A 15,061-nucleotide genomic window follows, 5' to 3' on the forward strand; every position below is an offset into this window, starting at 1 on the left:
GAATGTGCAGCATATTTGCGAGGCACCTTTTCCCAACCGGCGTGTCAAAGCTCGCCATTGCCAGGTGCAACGTGCACGCAGTTTTCCCCTTATCATGAAGGTCTGTGTACGGGGGCCTTTGATCTCCACGTCCCGGGAGCGGACGTTGTACTTTTGTTCAGGGTGCCGCCAATGGCAATGAAGTGTTTGTGTACTGCTGTTGATCGAACACCGTCTGTTTTTCCACGCCGCGCAAAACGCTTTGATAGTTGAGTGCGCGCGGAGCGGTGCGCTACAGGTGAGGTGACAAAGATGCGGCCCTGTAGCTCGCTAAGCCTGAACCCGCAGTGATCATCTGCTACGGTGAGTAGTGAGGTCGCCACAACGGAACATCACGGCAACTGTAGAAGTGCACCTAGAGAGTCGATTGTTATCGCAGTTAAACATTAGCGCGACATACAAAGCACGGGGCGATGTTATCTATTAGTAATTTGCACGGAACATCACAGCGACGACAGAAGTGCACCTGAAGTGTCGATTGCTATCGCAGTTAAACATGAGCGCAAAATACGAAGCGCATGTTTTTACTTCACCAGAAAGCGAGACAACAATGTCCTCTTCAATGAAATGAATCGATTTGGACTTTGTTTGGTACATCACAGCGACGGCAGAAGTACACCTAAAGTTCAATTGTTATCGCATTTAAAAGATACGAGTGCATCAAACGAAGCCCAGGGTGATATCGATTTTTACTTATGAATTCGACTTTGTGCGGAACATCACAGCGACAGAAAAGTGCACCTGGAGAGTCAATTTCTTTTGCAGTTAAAAGTTGAACTGATATAGGGCATTACGGAGAAGAAGAAACGGCCGAGCAGACCGACACAAGAGGACAGAGCGATTGTGTCGGTCTGCTCGGCCGTTTCTTCTTCCCCGTAATGCGCTATACCAGTTCAAGTACGACAAACCAACTCGCCCAATCTTCAACACTCGTGCAGTTAAAAGACAACAAACGAAGCCCAGGGCAATGTTATCGCTTTGAACTTCGTATGAAACGACACGGCGATGGAAAAGAGCAATTGGAGGAACTTGGAGAGTCAATTGCTATCGCAGTTAAAAGAGATGAGCACAAAAAACGGTGTCCAGAGCAATGTTATTGAACTGGTGTGTCGATTGCTGTGGCAGTTAAGACATGAGCGCAACATACGAAGCACAGGGTAATGCTATCGATTTGGACTTCGTACGGAACATCACGGCAACGACGAAGTGCACCTGAAAGGTCAATTGCTATCGCAGTTAAAAGACATGAGCGCAACGTAAAAAGTGCGGCGCAATGCTGTAGATTTGTACTTTGTACAGAACATCAAGGCCACGGCAGAAGTTCCCCTACAGTGCCTATCGCTATCGCAGGTAAAAAACTAGTGCCACATACAAAGCACGGAGTGATGTTATTGATTTGTTCTTTGAACACTACATCACGGCAACAGCAGAAGTGCACCTGGAGAGTCAATTGCTATCGCAGTTAAAACATGAGCACAATGTAGGAAGTGCGGGGCGATGCTATATATTTGGGCTCTGTACAGAACCTCCAAGGCCACGGCAAAAGTGTCCCTGGGGTTCGATTGCTATCGCAGTTAAAAGACTTGAGCACAACAAACGAAGCCTGGGGCGATGTTATCAATTTGAACTTTGCACGATACATCACTGGAGGTACTCAATCACTCAAGGTCTCTTGGGTGCAATATTGTCATGTTCAACAGAAAGCCAACGAAACAAGATTTTACTGTATTTTTAGGTAGCCATTGGCTGCCAGTAAAGTTGGCTGCCCAATAAACCTTCAAGTTAGGTGAGCAACACCCACTACAAAAATAGCTAAGATAAAAATAAAAACAAGCCACCGAGGAGACCAGTCCCAGCCTTCGAAGTTGCGAGAGCAGCGCAACTTTCTCGCCTTTGTCGAGACACCACAATCTAGGCCTACAGTCTCCTGTGATGTCTCTTGGGTGCAATATTGTCAAGTTCAACAGAAGGCCAACCAAACAACACTTTACTGTATTATACAGGTAGCCATTGGGCAGCCAATAAAGTTGGCAGCCCAATAAAGAGCTACTAAGTCAGAGCCCAATAATGTTGGTAGCAATGTAGTGTCTCTTGCAACCATGTTTCTTGGGTGTGTGTGTCTCGTGTTCATTGTTGCGAAGTTGAACATAAAAAAGCCAACGAAACCATTTTCAAATGTACCGTAGTCAAATTTATCCTGAAACAGTGTCTCTTGTAACAAGATTTTACTGTATAATATATAAATAGTGAGTGGCTGCAATATTGTGTCGAAACATTCAATGCAGCTTTCAAGAACATCAATTTCTCAGTGTTTAACAGCAGGCATGCTTTAGCACGCAACAAGAACTCCGTCGATTTGACCACAACGGAATGCACGAAAATGGCACAACAAAAAGTAAGACGCCAGACAGTGTTTTATGATAAAATGTTTTTACTTCACCAGAAAGCGAGACAACAATGTCCTCTTCAATGACATTAGTGCGTTAGGCGAGCAACACCCAGGACGACAATAGTTATGGTACAAATAAAAACAAGCTACCGAGGAGAGACCAGTCCCAACCTTCGAGAGCAGCTGCAACTGCCGAGTGTGCCTCCAAAAACGAGGCCACATTAAACTCTTTCTCGCCTTCGTCGAGCCACCAATCCGAAAAAAAAAAAAACAGAAGCTGAATATAAAAAGCTACCACACCTTGAAACGAATCTGAACAATACAAGGCTAAGCCGTCGCAGAATGCGAGAATGCAGCAAAGCTGCGGCCGGCTTTGCAGCTGTGCGGAGTCTAGCTAGGTATCGTACGGTCTGCCACTGCACCAAATGAGGCATAAACAGTGGTCCAGTCGGAAATTGTGGCAAATTCATCAGCCGAGCGTGGTTGAGCAGAGCAGAGCAACGCCCCGCTCGTAGAAACTGTGCGACTCCCGGGGGTCAGCTGCGGGAAGGTCGACTGTGAAGAGGAGCTCTGTGCGGCTGGAGTTGAGATACACCGGCAGTGTCACCTGTAGGAAACACGAGAAGGAAAAAAAGTGGCACTACATGAAGCTGGTGTGTCGCTTTTACAAAAGTTGAACGTAGCTTCATTTTTCTTCAAATAGGTGAAGAAAATCCATACTTGCAGTACAGCACAGTTTTCATTCTAGATTAGTAATGTTATGCTTATTTACTTTGTAACCCTGTCAGTTTTGAAAAAAAATAATTCCTCGAAAGGCACATGAAACGATTGATTTCTGAACAAAACTATGTATTACATGAGAAAAATACCGTAAAACCTCGTTAATTTGCACTCGGTTATTTCGAAATCCTACTTAATTCGAAGGATTTCCTCGGTCCCGTATTTTGCAATTTAAGTTTGAGCGGATAATTTGAAGCGGCGGTCGCACCAGTCCGGTTAATTCGCAAAATTTGGGTGCAATATGCCTGTTTCAGATCCCGATTTCACCGCATATTCGCCGAAAGAACAGCTATTAAGCCACAAGGCAATTAAACCTAGCGATACTAATGAGTGGTAGCTGAAGCACCCCAGCCTCGCTACTTCCAACGCAAAAAAGAAAAAAAGAGTCTCGTGATCAACCAAAACGTGTGCCTGCGGAAAACTGAGCATGCTTCACTGCAACACACAAATGACGTGCGGGCATGTTTGACGATTGATATGTGAAGTTTAACGTCCCAAAACAACCATATGATTATGAAAGATGCGGTAGTGGAGGGCTCAAAACAACCATATGATTATGAAAGATGCGGTAGTGGAGGGCTCCGGAAATTTCGACCACCTGGGGTTCTTTAACGTGCACCCAAATCTGGCCACACGGGCCTACAACATTTCCGTCTCCATCGGGAATGCAGCTGGGATTCGATCCCGCGACCTGCGGGTCACCAGCCGAGTACCCTAGCCACTAGACCTCCGCGGCGAGGCATCATTTTGCATGTTTCTAGCAACAATAGCGGGTCATGGTTCACTAATTCTTTCTGGGATCGTAAAGAAATTAATGAAGGACAGTTTGGCGGAATTCGTGATGTATGCGAACCTCTGATCAACGGTTGCTCCAGCTATTTGCCCCTTTGCCCTGTTGGCGAAGTTCGTGCCAGCAACACCTACTTCGAAAACTAAGTTCAAAAGTCTCAAAGATCATTTTTCCCAGCCAGAACGCATTGCGACTTTCGTCATTCTGACCACTATGAAATTCCTATTTATACCAGGAAGAATGTGCGAATGGTCACATCAAGACGTGTTTACGCAGCGAGGTGCAGGCGATATGCTGCCCGCGTGTCACTATTGTGTTGCAGTGAAGATGTCTTGTTTTTCGCAGGCGCACATTACAGTTGATCACGACAGCGAGTTTTTTTTTTTTTTTTCTCATTGGCAGCAGCGAGGCCCACCGTTTCCCGTGTTTGGGGCAAAATTAACACGAGGTATTGCTGGAAAACATAACCCTTGGAGCTGCAAGCTAGCCGGCACAGCAAACAGCGAGCACTGATTACTTAGAACAGTTCTAAGCTCCTTGCATCCCGCTTTTTGAATGTTCTGTTAATTAGAAAACTCGCTTAATTCGAAGATTTCTTGTGGCACGAGTGACTTCAATCTAGCGAGGTTTTACTGTAATTCTATATTTGAAATGACCGCGCAAAAACGTGACAAGTTCTATCAAAATTCATCAAGAATGAAGTTTTAAGGCGCAGTGCCGACCTTCGATGTCAATGTAAGGCGGCTACTAGCATTGCTTCAACACTCGAAGCACAGTAATGAGCGATATTGAAATTGATGCGACAGCCTTATGCATTGGTTTGCACTGTAACTGTGAGAGTAACAAAACAATAACCAATCTACTTGCTTTATTAATCTCCACCTCTGCCCCAAGATTAACTGTATTTATGTTTACCATACAGAGGTACATAATAAGCAATCTAAAATGTTGGTGCCGAGCTTACACACGAACTTGGTACACACTGGTTCAGCTGACGTGTAATTTAAATGAAGAAGAATGAACGGCGATGCACATAACTAGCTTATGCCTGCTCCTTATGCTTGCAACTGCTTTGAAAAGCGGGTGGACATGCCGAAAGCATGTTTCTCCTAACAATATAGTCTCACTGTTTCAAAGTACCCATGCCACTTTCGTGCAGAGTTGATATCCCTGCAGTTCATTCCCTCCTATGCAAGATTGCCACTGCCCCTCCCCCCTTATTTGCGTTCGTGCAAGTGAAATCGAAACCCTACTTGTCCGCAATGCTAGGGTGTTTCGAGGTAATTAGATTAGAGTTCTACCCACCATGGCTTGTCCGGCGTCGTCCTCACGGTACTTGACCCAACGAATAGTGGTCAGGGGCAGTTCGGTGAAGATGGTTGACGTCAGGCTGAGCCGGCTCTGGACGCACTTGGCACCCTGGAGCTTCAGGCCAGCCAGGGCAAAGCTGTACTCGTCCACGGGGCCGGGCTTCTCGTCCGCATCAGACACCCGTACCTGCACGCACACCAGGGTGAAATACAAGGTCATGATTTCAAAGCTATCACATGAAGCTATACTGAAAAACCTTCATAAAAGTTACGCGAGTACCGTATCTACTCGAGTGCCCTCAATTGTAACGCGCACTTGGTTTCCACGACGAAAAAAAAAAAGTAAGACATCGATTGCAAGGCGCACTCATTTTTCTCATTGGCCTGCACGATCACACCACTCGGGAAAACGACTCCTTTCGGGAGCGCACTGGGTTCAGACGCACAATCCGGCATTTCTCTCGCACTGCACTCAGACGTCAATTCAATGTCTGCAGCGTTTTGTGGAAGCGTCGATAGGAGGTCTTCCGCACTTTTAGTCCCAGCGACCTCGCCCCCGAAGGTCGCTGCCTTCAGTTTTCCCGACGAGGGCTTGGGGAACGTCCCCGTGCCATCGTACTGAGACGTGGTCCAATAGCTGCGGGTCGTCGTGGAGATGGAGACCGCGATTGACGCCGTGGGAAAGGCAGACGTTGCTGCGCGAGGTAGTCCTCAATTTCTCTTGGCCTCTGACCAACTAGGGGACGAGGCGAATGAATAGAGAAACCGCGCAGTCCAAGTTGTCGGTATGGACATTCCCGGTAGATGTGACCGGCTTCACCGCAATGGAAGCAGAGGGGTCTTCTATCCGACGTACGCCAAATATCGGACTTCCGCGGAGGGGCACGGCGACCGTCGATGTCCAAACCAGCATGCGCAGATTGAATTGAAACTGGCGGCATCGTCTGGATTGGGACTGCAGGGCTTGAGACCGGCATGGAAGTGCGCAGAGCTTCGGCATATGTGCGGTTCCCAACATCAGTGGACGCAGGAGGTGGTTCTAGATTTGTAACCGTTGGTTGAGGGCGACGGCTGTGAAGCACCTGCTGGACCTCGTCCCGAATAATATTGGTGATGCTGCTTACCTCCGGCTGTCTCGCCCCGTGTAGTTTCGCGATTTCCTCGCGGACGACGGAGCGGACGATTTCGCGAATCCACTCAATGCTGTTGCTCCCGAAGCTGGCGGAAAATTCAGTAGGTGATGCAGAATTCACTTGCCGGTTGAGTAGGGCTGACCGCTGATGAAGTACCCTCTCCATCGTAGTGGCTTCGGTCAGGAATTCTGCTACACTCTTCGGAGGACTCCGCACTAGACCAGCAAAAAGCTGCTCCTTCACGCCTCGCATCAGATAGCGTAGCTTTTTTTCTTCTGGCATTGCCGGATCCGCTCGCCTGAAAAGCTGCGTCATGTCCTCCACGTACATGGTGACGGTCTCATTAGGCATCTGGATGCGTGAATGCAATGCACGTTCAGCACGATCGCGGCGGTCGGGGCTCCGGTAGGTCTCCAAGAGGCGATGCTGGAACTCGCGCCAGGATGTCAAGACATCACTTCTGTTCATGAACCACGTTCGGGCGCCGTCTTTCAAACACGCGTAGACGTTGCGGAGTTTGGCGGCTTCGTCCCAGTAGTTGATCGCTGCGACGTGTTCGAACTCGCTCAGCCAGTCGTCCACATCCTCAAACAGCTCTCCGTGAAAGGGACTAGGCATCAGCGGGTTCTGGACAGTGCAATAAATTGGTGCCGACGACGTAGGAGTTTCCATGACGCCTTGAGGCGAAGTCATAGTCGCTCTATGGATAAGCTGTGCCGGTGTCTCTGGTGGTAGGCCTCGTTGGCGGCGGCTTGTTCTGTGAACTGGCGTGTCCACGGGCACAGGGCTTGTGTTCCGGCTCCTGGATGGGCTCTTGTGCATGGGGTGCGTCGTCAGTTGTCGTACCCAGCAGCTCCACCAATCTTGTCACCAACCCAGTGGCCGAGTCTCACTCGACATTCCCGTGCTGATAGACGGTCTTCAGGTCAGCGCATTGGTGGACACAGGTGCAGATTATTCTATTATGAGCGGAAAATTGGCAACCAGTCTTAAGAAAGTGATGACACCTTGGAATGGGACGCGTATTCGCACTGCTGGAGGCCACGTTATTACTCCATTGGGTCGCTGTACCGCAAGAGTGGAAATACGCGAGTCAACGTTTGTGGTAACCTGCCTCGTACTACGCGACTGTTCTCGTCAGCTCATCCTTGGAATGGACTTCCTTCGAGAGAATGGCGCGATCATAAATCTCCGCGAGCGAATGGTGACTTTCTCGACGCAACTTGCAACCGATCGAGGCGCTGATAGCTGTCGTAGACCTGCGCTGCGTGTTGCCGACGAAAGCGTGACGTTGCCTCCCCGAGCGACTGCTTTCGTAGAAGTCACCTGTGAAGACCTCCAAGACAGTGACGTGGTCGCCGAGAGCAACGTATCCCTTTTACTGCTTCAAGGTGTGTGTGCAGTGCGAAGCATTCTGCGTGTGCGTGACGGACGGTCGCAGATACTCGTCACAAATTTTAACTTCGAGCACCGACATCTTTTCCGCGGCACCACCGTGGCCTTCGGAGACCGTGTAGCGGATGTCACCGAGTGCTTCGCATCCGAGGAAATGGTTGATGGAGATAAGTTTCTGGACCACATCGACGTCAGTTCGAAGCTTTCGGACGAGAAGAAGGCCGCACTGCATACCCTGCTGAAGGAATTTAAATCTTGCTTCGCCTCTTCATCTAGAGTCGGTCAAACACCCCTCATAAAGCACCGAATTATTACCGACGATGATGTTCGCCCAATCCGCCAGCAACCTTACCGTGTTTCGGCTAAAGAACGCGAGACTATACAGACGCAGGTAAAGGAGATGCTTGACGACGGGGTGATACAACCGTCGAGCAGCCCGTGGTCCTCGCCAGTCGTTCTAGTAAAGAAGAAAGACGGAACGCTGCGATTCTGTGTTGACTACAGGAAACTCAATAGCGTCACCAAAAAAGACGTCTACCCGCTTCCACGGGTTGATGATTCTCTCGACAGGCTACGACACGCGAAGTATTTTTCATCGATAGATTTGAAGAGCGGCTATTGGCAGATAGAGGTCGATGAGCGAGACAGAGAGAAGACAGCGTTTGTAACTCCCGATGGGCTTTATGAATTCAGAGTTCTTCCTTTCGGCCTCTGTTCGGCTCCCGCAACATTCCAGCGAATGATGGATACCGTCCTCGCTGGCTTGAAGTGGCAAAGCTGCCTTGTATACCTTGATGATGTGGTCATCTTTGCCGAGAGTTTCGAAGAACATCTGAAGCGTCTAAGAATGGTTCTGGAAGCTATTCGTTCGGCCGAACTCACGCTAAAACCCCAGAAGTGCCATTTCGGCTACGATGAGCTGAAATTTCTGGGACATGTTGTGAGTGCGGATGGAGTGCGGCCTGACCCAGAAAAAACTGCAGCAGTCGCCACCTTTCCTGTGCCGTCAGACAAAAAAGCGGTACGGCGTTTTCTCGGCTTGTGTGCTTATTATCGCCGATTCATTACCAACTTCTCGACGATAGCCGAACCGCTCACGCGACTCACCCGAGATGATGTACCGTTTGCCTGGACTACAGAGCAAGAAGCAGCTTTCACAGAGTTACGGCAGCGAATGCAAGAGGCACCTGTTCTTGCGCATTTTGATGAGGACGCTGATACCGAAGTTCACACGGATGCAAGCAACGTCGGACTTGGCGCTGTCCTTGTACAACGGCACAACGGCGTAGAACATGTCATAGCTTACGCCAGTCGTACTCTCTCTCGAGCCGAGGCCAACTACTCCACTTCAGAGAAGGAATGCCTCGCAGTCGTGTGGGCAACGGCAAAGTTTCGACCTTACCTCTACGGCCGTCCCTTCAAGGTGGTGACCGATCACCATTCGCTGTGTTGGCTGGCCAATCTCCGTGACCCGTCTGGTCGTCTCGCTCGGTGGAGTTTGCGCTTGCAAGAGTTTGACATCATGATTGTGTATAGGTCTGGGCGCAAGCACGAAGATGCCGACGCACTTTCTCGAGCACCCGTGGGACATCCTGATATGGACTCGGAATATGCTGATGGTTTTCTCGGAGCCCTCAGTGATTCTGACTTTATGTCTAGACAGAGAGCCGATCAGGAATTGCGCCCTATTATTGATTCCTTAGAAGGCCGAAATTCTCACACTCCTCGGCGCATCGCTCGCGAATTGTCATCCTTTTGTCTAAGGAGGGGCATTCTTTACAAGAAAAATGCTCGAGGTAGCAACAAAGCCTTCCTCCTCGTTGTACCAGCCGACATGCGGGATGACATCCTCCTCGCGTGCCATGACGAGCCCACGTCGGGACACTTGGGCTACTCGCGGACTCTCGCCAGAGTGCGCCAGCAGTACTATTGGCCACGACTTTCGACCAGTGTACACCGCTACGTGCAAGGCTGCCGCGAGTGCCAGCGTCGCAAGACGCCACCCGTGAAACCTGCGGGCCTTCTCCACCCTATTACACCACCACGGACACCTTTCGACCTCGTGGGAATGGACCTTCTAGGACCCTTCCCTTTGTCGGCCACTGGTAACAAATGGATTATAGTGGCAACCGATTACTTGACCCGGTATGCTGAGACAAAGGCATTACCCCGCGGCACGGCGTCTGAAGTGGCGAAGTTCTTCGTGCAGCACATCGTCCTCCGGCACGGCGCGCCGTCATGTGTGATTACGGATAGTGGAACATCATTTACGGCACAAATGCTAGAGGACATTTTCAGACTGAGCTGCACGAGTCACCGAAAAACAACGGCTTACCACCCACAAAGTAATGGACTGACGGAAAGGCTCAACAAGACCATAGCGGACATGCTGTCAATGTACGTGGACGTGCAGCACAAAACCTGGGACGATATCCTCCCATACGTCACGTTCGCATACAATACGGCAATGCAGGAAACAACCCGATTTTCACCTTTCCACCTTGTTTATGGACGCAACGTACAAACGATGCTTGACGCTATGCTGCCGTACGATAATAGCGATGCTCTTTCTCCAGAAGCCGAGCAATACACGCAGTACGCCGAAGAGGCTCGTCAACTGGCTCGCGTGAACATCGGTCACCAACAAGACGCAGATGCACGACGTTACAACCTTCGCCGTCGAAACGTCGCATACCACCCGGGTGAACGAGTGTGGGTGTGGACTCCTGTCCGACGACCAGGCTTGTCTGAAAAGCTTCTGAGCCGTTATTTCGGACCATACAAGGTTATCCGACGTGTGAGTGACCTTACATACGAAGTACTTCCGGACGGCACAGTGTCGTCACGTCGACAACATCGGCCCGAAACTGTGCATGTCGTACGACTCAAGCCGTACTACACACAATAGTCTCTGTGCTTGCGAGTTACTTCGCAAACGTGACAGTGATCTCATGTGGTGTTTTTTTTTTTCTTGACTCTTCCACTGGTGCTGTTGTGTTCGCGCATGGTCCAAGTGCTTGTGCGCCCTCTTTGTTTTCCCTGGCACTCACTTTGTCATTCTCTGCGTCAACGCGTGTTCTAATTATGGGTTTTTTTTTTCTTCTTCTTTTTATTTAGAAGCATCGAGTCGATGCTTTTTAAAAGGGGGGACTAATGCCGCATGAATTCGCGTGGTTTTCGTGTGGAAGAGGACGAAGAGGTTGGGATTGAGCCGCTTTTTAATGCCGCATGAATTCGCGTGGTTTTCGTGTGGAAGAGGACGAAGAGGTTGGGTTGGAGCAGTTTTTCTTTTTGTCCTAGCTTGACGAGCAGTTCTGCGGAAGGTTTCCTTGAGTGAGACAAGATTGGTGACAGTATCTACTCGAGTGCCCTCAATTGTAACGCGCACTTGGTTTCCACGACGAAAAAAAAAAAGTAAGACATCGATTGCAAGGCGCACTCATTTTTCTCATTGGCCTGCACGATCACACCACTCGGGAAAACGACTCCTTTCGGGAGCGTCTTCCGTTTCAATATGAGGTACGGAGGAAGCTTGTGCCTATCTGACGTGCAACGGAGCATTGCCGTCACTCTAGTTTTACTGTGGCCCGATGTCAGCACGCGAACTTGCATCGCCCCCTTCTTCTCGACGGTTGTGGTGCCAGGCACGTCGAAGTAAAGAGGCGTTTGATCGGCATTCCCGATTTGCCCAAGCAGGTAGCCGTTGTTGTGCTGCAAGTTTAGGACGAACCTCTGAAAACTGTGAAGCTTTTCTTCGTACTCCTCCGGCAACTTTTGGCATATGCTCGTTCGCCTTCGGAGGGAAAGAAGACTTTCCTCTTCATAAAGTTAGTTAACCAGCACCTGCTCGCTTTAAAATGGCTCCGCATTAGCCCTTTTTCTAAGGCTAACTGCATAGCCTGCACTTGGAGCAGTTCTGTCGTCACTGGCCGCTCACTGCTCAATCACATACTCGCCGAGCAGCTCTTCAATTTGCAGAAACCGACCCTGCTGTGGTCCGCTGAAGCCTTTGCGTGAATCTTTGCTGTCGACAATATTCTGCTTTTGTTTCCACCAGTCCCGCACGCACGTTTCGGGAACTTCGAACGACCGCGATGCGGCCCGATTTCCGTCCGTTTCGGCACACGCGATGACTTTTCTTTTAAAAGCGACATCGTGGTGCACTCGTCGAGTTTTTGGAGTTGGCCCTTCTATTTCGTCGATGCTAATGCACTACAAGATGACGAACTTCTCAACACACGTACGAAGTGCCGCACATGGGAAACACATAGGCAGAAATGGCCGACGCGCCACGCCGACGCATGTAAGGGGCGGCCATTTTGGAAATGCCGATGGCAATAGAATGACCGTATTCATTTTTTTCGTACTCGATTCTAACGCTTACGCGATTTATGAACTCGCTTAACCGGAAAAAATGTGCGCGTTAGATTCGAGTAATTACGGTATGTGAATATATGCAAACAATACTTTCGCATAGGACAAGGCTTCCCTGTTCTTGTGAACATCTGGAAGCAAGACTTTCCTATGACAAAAGGCTTCCATGGATATCCCTGCAGTTCATTCCCTCCTATGTCTGTGTATACATTAACATCTTGAAACAAGACTTACCTATGACAAAAGGCTTCCATATGGGTGAGAACATCTGAACAAGACTTCGGTATAGACAAGGCTTCTGTATGATGTCTGTGTGTACACAAACATCAGCAAACAAGACTTCCCTATGAGAAAAGGCTTCCGTATGATGTCTGTGTGTACACGAACATCTGGAAACAAGACTTCGTACGAAAAAAGCCTTTAATATGAATGCTAACATCTAACATCATTTTTATATGGATGCTAACATATTTACATCTGTGAACGCGACGTGTATGGGAAAAAAACTTCTGCATGGCTTCTGTACGGCTTCCGTATGAATGTCAGCATGACAGTTATATACAAATCAAAACGTCTAGAAGTCCTTGTTTTCTTCAGATTGATGTTCTTTCATGTCTTTGCCTATCAACACAGGAGCATGAGCACAGAAAGAAACGTAGGCAAGACCGAAGCAGTAGTGGATGTGCTCACCTCAAGCGAGAGTTCTTCCAGGGACCAGCCATTGGCCTGAGCCACGTACTGGCGTGTGGCCGTGATGTAGGCCTCTGGGTTGAACATGCCGCCCAGCCAAATATGCAGTGACTACGTGGAAAAGAAGGCAGATGGCATGGTGAAGAGAGATGCGACAATGTGCACTGTTATTTTCATTAAAAAATATTACAGAAATGTTCTTGTTGATTGTTCATACCTACACTTCTAGCTTAACATTTACAAGTTAGAAAAATTCTGTGCCTCATAGAATGCTTTTAATTACGTTCTAATGGTGATCACTAGGACCAGTTTGCCAATTCCCAGATTACACTGTGCAGCCGCAAGCACATCATAATAAGACATAAAATGCCTTATTTAGCTCTGATCGATCGTAACTTCGTTGAGTTATTAAGACTAACACTAAGCCATAATGGGGGCTCCAGATTAAACAGACTAAGTGAAATTTTTTCAACATGCGCCTATATGTAAGTACAGATGTATTTTCATGAGGCTTGTGCGAATAGTTAGTTTAGTCAAATAATTTTGAATCAAATTCGAACAGTAAATATGTATCACATATTATAAAGAAAAATGGTCATATTGGTCTCAGCCTAGATAACACACAACATTTTTAATAAATTGAAACAAGGCTTGTACAAATGCCTTTTTTTTGCATCAAAGAAAGGGGAAACAGCTTTGAATAGCAGCAGTATTTGACTTTCAATATAATACAAGTGATAGCCTGTAGAATATGTTACTTTTTCAAATTCGCCATACTTATAGCATATAAATTGGTATAACAAGCTTTTTAACTTAAAAAATTAATAGATTTGAGAATAATATACCCTCATTTAACCTTGAAGTGGGGCTTAGCAACAATGCCAATTTCACCACAGATATGTGTTTTCACAGCTTAGCACTGCATCACTGCAGTGAAACCACTTTGCAAAAAGTTACATTCGAATGAATGTAACTTTTACGGTGCTTTTACGGCTTAGCACCACTCCATAGCAGCGAAGCCACCTTTACAAGGTTTCACATGCGGATTATTATGCATTTATTCATTCGTTTCGATTCAAAATTTTTAACAATTTAAGCTCGATTTGAAGCGAATTCAAATAATGCATTATTCGAATATTTGAAGCATTCAAATATTCGCAAAAGACTAGTGTCTACATTTTGCTGATATACCATGGCTGGAAATTGAACCATCCTCTCTGTAATTAGCAGCACAAGTTGTACTGCAAAGCCGCTATTGTGAGTGAAAAGACCATTTTTCTGAGCAACACAGTGTCCAAAGACCAACCTTGAGAGCAGCAGCCCCTCCGGAGGTGCAGGCCTGGGAGACCCTCTGCAGCTGCTTGATGCGGTCCGAGAAGTCCGTCACCCACTGGATGACAGTGCAACCGGGAGAGACCGTGTACTTCTTCCAGTGGGCGGGCAGCATGCCTGCATCCACGAGTGATGATGCCAGCTCTCAAGTTTTCAAGCTTTTTCCTGACAGTGTTTTGCCATTAGGGTGCCTAACATATGTACATACTATGACGTTAAGGCGGCTTCTTGCACTCGCATGGCAGTTTCGAAATTAAACCACTTATTGGTAAACTAGTTCTGCGGGAGACCGCGAGATGGTAAAACGTCCATGAAACTCCTGTGTATCATTCGCTACCTTAGAAAAGTGATACAAAATATAACAAAAATGGCAACCATTCTGCAAGAACTTACCGTTTTTCCACACCTTAAGGGGGGACACGGGTCTTAGAAGGCCAAAAATTGCAAAAAAATCGACTTCTTGAAGCTGATGTTTTCGGAATCTGTACCTATTTTTGCACCTATCTGAGAAGTTTCTAGCTTCTCGCGTCATTATTTGGCGCAAAATCAATTTACAACATCCCTGAGAGATGAATGTGAGTGCAAATTGACGATAAAATCCCGCTTTTTCCATGCCGAACAGTTGCTGTTACACACGAGCTATCGTGTTCATTTTGGTCTCGTTTAGAAGGGTCGTTTTTCATCTTCAAGAGAGAGAGAGAGAGTGAGAAAGGAAAGTCCGGGAGGTTAACCAGATATTGGCATCTGGTTTGCTACCCAGCGCTCGGGGTGGGGAAGTAGGGGCAAGAAAGAGGGGTTAGATAAAGGAAAAAAAAACGCACGCGCACTC

General features: G+C 47.9%; 1 protein-coding gene across 2 annotated transcripts in view; it reads right to left on the reverse strand.

Annotated features, from left to right (window-relative positions):
* Positions 1-2,452: 2,452 nt before the first annotated feature.
* Dhc64C (dynein heavy chain, cytoplasmic) overlaps positions 2,453-15,061 on the reverse strand; it is a 188,630-nt gene continuing 176,021 nt past the window's right edge. For both annotated transcript variants that reach the window (XM_075866271.1, XM_037418917.2), the window contains exons 77-80: positions 14,207-14,349; positions 12,901-13,011; positions 5,304-5,495; positions 2,453-3,035 (exon numbers count right to left, since the gene is read on the reverse strand). In XM_075866271.1, the coding sequence (XP_075722386.1) occupies positions 2,898-3,035; positions 5,304-5,495; positions 12,901-13,011; positions 14,207-14,349 (584 nt within the window). In that variant the 3' untranslated portion in view covers positions 2,453-2,897. The remainder of the gene's footprint in view (positions 3,036-5,303; positions 5,496-12,900; positions 13,012-14,206; positions 14,350-15,061) is intronic.

The sequence above is a fragment of the Rhipicephalus microplus genome, chromosome 6, assembly GCF_043290135.1.
Source record: "Rhipicephalus microplus isolate Deutch F79 chromosome 6, USDA_Rmic, whole genome shotgun sequence".
In the NCBI taxonomy this organism is placed as follows: domain Eukaryota; kingdom Metazoa; phylum Arthropoda; class Arachnida; order Ixodida; family Ixodidae; genus Rhipicephalus; species Rhipicephalus microplus.